General features: G+C 48.3%; 1 protein-coding gene across 1 annotated transcript in view; it reads right to left on the reverse strand.

Annotated features, from left to right (window-relative positions):
* Positions 1-2,500, reverse strand: part of robo2 (roundabout, axon guidance receptor, homolog 2 (Drosophila)) — a 122,818-nt gene that overhangs the window by 100,711 nt on the left and 19,607 nt on the right. The window contains exon 4 of the mRNA XM_078409756.1: positions 2,082-2,250. Coding sequence (XP_078265882.1) covers positions 2,082-2,250 — 169 coding nt within the window. The remainder of the gene's footprint in view (positions 1-2,081; positions 2,251-2,500) is intronic.

Genomic DNA, 2,500 nt, shown 5'->3' on the forward strand with positions numbered 1-2,500 from the left:
TCCACTGACATCAGTCTGAAGAAGGGTCTCGACCCGAAACGTCGCCCATTCCTTCTCTCCCGAGTTGCTGCCTGACCCGCTGAGTTACTCCAGCATTTTGTGTCTACCTTCGAAGGGCATTGGAGAGATCTTCAGGCAGGTTCTGCTTTGGGAAATTACAGATTATTAGTTTAGTTTAGTGTAGTTTAGTTTCGTTTAGTGAAGTTCTTAAGGCCATAAGTGATAGGAGCAGAATTAGGCCATTCAGCCCATCGAGTCTACTCCGCCATTCAATCACGGCTGGTCTATCTCTCCCTCCCAACCCCATTCTCCTGCCTTCTCCCCATAACCCCTGACACCCGCACTGATCAACAATCTATCTATCTCTGCCTTCAAAATATCCACTGACTTGTGGCCTCCACAGCCGTCTGTGGCAAAGAATTCCACAGATTCACCACCCTCTGACTAAAGAAATTCCTCCTCATCTCCTTCCTAAAGGAACGTCCTTTAATTCTGAGGCTGTGCCCTCTGGTCCTAGACTCTCCCACTAGTGGAAACATCCTCTCCACATCCACTCTATCCAGGCCGCTCACTATTCTGTACGTTTCAATGAGGTCCCCCCTCGTCCTTCTAAACTCCAGTGAGTACAGGCCCAGTGCCCACAAACGCTCATTGTACGTTAACCCACTCATTCCTGGGATCGTTCTTGTAAACCTCCTCTAGACCCTCTCCAGAGCCAGCACATCCTTCCTCAGATACGGGGCCCAAACCTGCTCACATTATTCCAAATGCGGCCTGACCAGCGCCTTGTGGAGCCTGAGCATTACATCCCTGTTTTTGTGTACAACGCCTCTCGAAATAAATGGAAGGCTTGTCCTGATGTCTTTATCTAAGAATCCCCACCCACCTGTCTAAAATCATGAGAGGAATAGATCGGACAGAGGCACAGGGTCTCTTACCCAGAGTAAGGGAGTCGGGGACCAGAGGACATAGGTTGAATTGAATTGAATTGAATAAATGTTATTAGCCAAGTAGACACGAAATGCTGGAGTAAATCTGGGGGTCAGGCAGCATCTCGGGAGAGAAGGAATGGGTGACGTTTCGGGTCAAGACCCTTCTTCAAACGACACCCATTCCTTCCCTCCCGAGACGCTGCCTGACCCGCTGTGTTACTCCAGCATTTTGTGTCTACCTTCGATTTAAACCAGCATCTGCAGTTTTTTCCCTACACATTATAAGCCAAGTATGTGCACGTACAAGGAATGTGCCTTGGTGCTCCGCTCGCAAGTAACAACACGAACACACAGCAAACAACGAAGAATAAAACATGATAAATTAAACGTGTGAAGAATAGGAAGGACATTCTTGCTATTGAGAAGGGTCTCGACCCGAAACGTCACCCATTCCTTCTCTCCCGAGATGCTGCCTGACCTGCTGAGTTACTCCAGCATTTTTTAATTAAATACCTTTGATTTGTACCAGCATCTGCAGTTATTTTCATATACTACTTCTTGCTATTGAGGGCGTGCAGCTTAGGTTCACTAAGTTAATTCCTGGAATGGCGGGACTATCATTTGTTGAGCGACTGTGCTTGTATACACTGGAATTTAGAAGAATGAGAGGGGATCTTATTGAAACATATAAGATTATTAAGGGGTTGGACACGGTAGAGGCAGGAAACATGTTCCCAATGTTGGGGGAGTCCAGAACCAGGGGCCACAGTTTAAGAATAAGGGGTAGACAATTTAGAACGGAGATGAGGAAAAACATTTTCAGTCAGAGAGTTGTGAATCTGTGGAATTCTCTGCCTCAGAAGGCAGTGGAGGCCAATTCGCTGGATGCATTCAAGAGAGAGCTAGATAGAGCTCTTAATGATAGCGGAGTCAGGGGGTATGGGGAGAAGGCAGGAACGGGGTACTGATTGTGGATGATCAGGCATGATCACAGTGAATGGCGGTGCTGGCTCGAAGGGCCGAATGGCCTCCTCATGCACCTATTTTCTATGTTTCTATGTAACATGATCTCCCAACTTTTACCAGAGCAAAAGGAGGCGATGGACTTTTGCTGGTTGAGTTGAGTTGATCCGTCTATAGAAGGTTTACCTGAAGGCTTCGATGATGTACGACGTCACAGGTGAGGCCCCGGCCTGTTTCCCGGGCAACCAGGAGAGAGTCACGCTGCTCTTGGTGACATCGGCAACCTGGGGCTTGGAGGGTGACCCTGGCAATGCGTCCGTGTCCATCTTAGTGTTGACGGTCGATGCCCCAGACTCTGCACAGAGAGAGAGAGAGAGAGAGAGAGGAAACATAGAAACATAGATCTTATAGAGGTGTACAAAATCATGAGGGGAACAGATCGGGTGGACGTACAGAGTCTCTTGCCCAGAGTAGGGGAATCGAGGACCAGAGGACGTAGGTTCAAGGTGAAGGGGAAAAGATTTAATAGGAATCCGAGGGGTGACTTTGCCACACAGAGGGTGGTGGGTGTATGGAACGAGTCTGAAGAAGGGTCTCGACCCGAA

This window comes from Rhinoraja longicauda, chromosome 12 (assembly GCF_053455715.1).
Source record: "Rhinoraja longicauda isolate Sanriku21f chromosome 12, sRhiLon1.1, whole genome shotgun sequence".
Taxonomy (NCBI): Eukaryota; Metazoa; Chordata; class Chondrichthyes; order Rajiformes; family Arhynchobatidae; genus Rhinoraja; species Rhinoraja longicauda.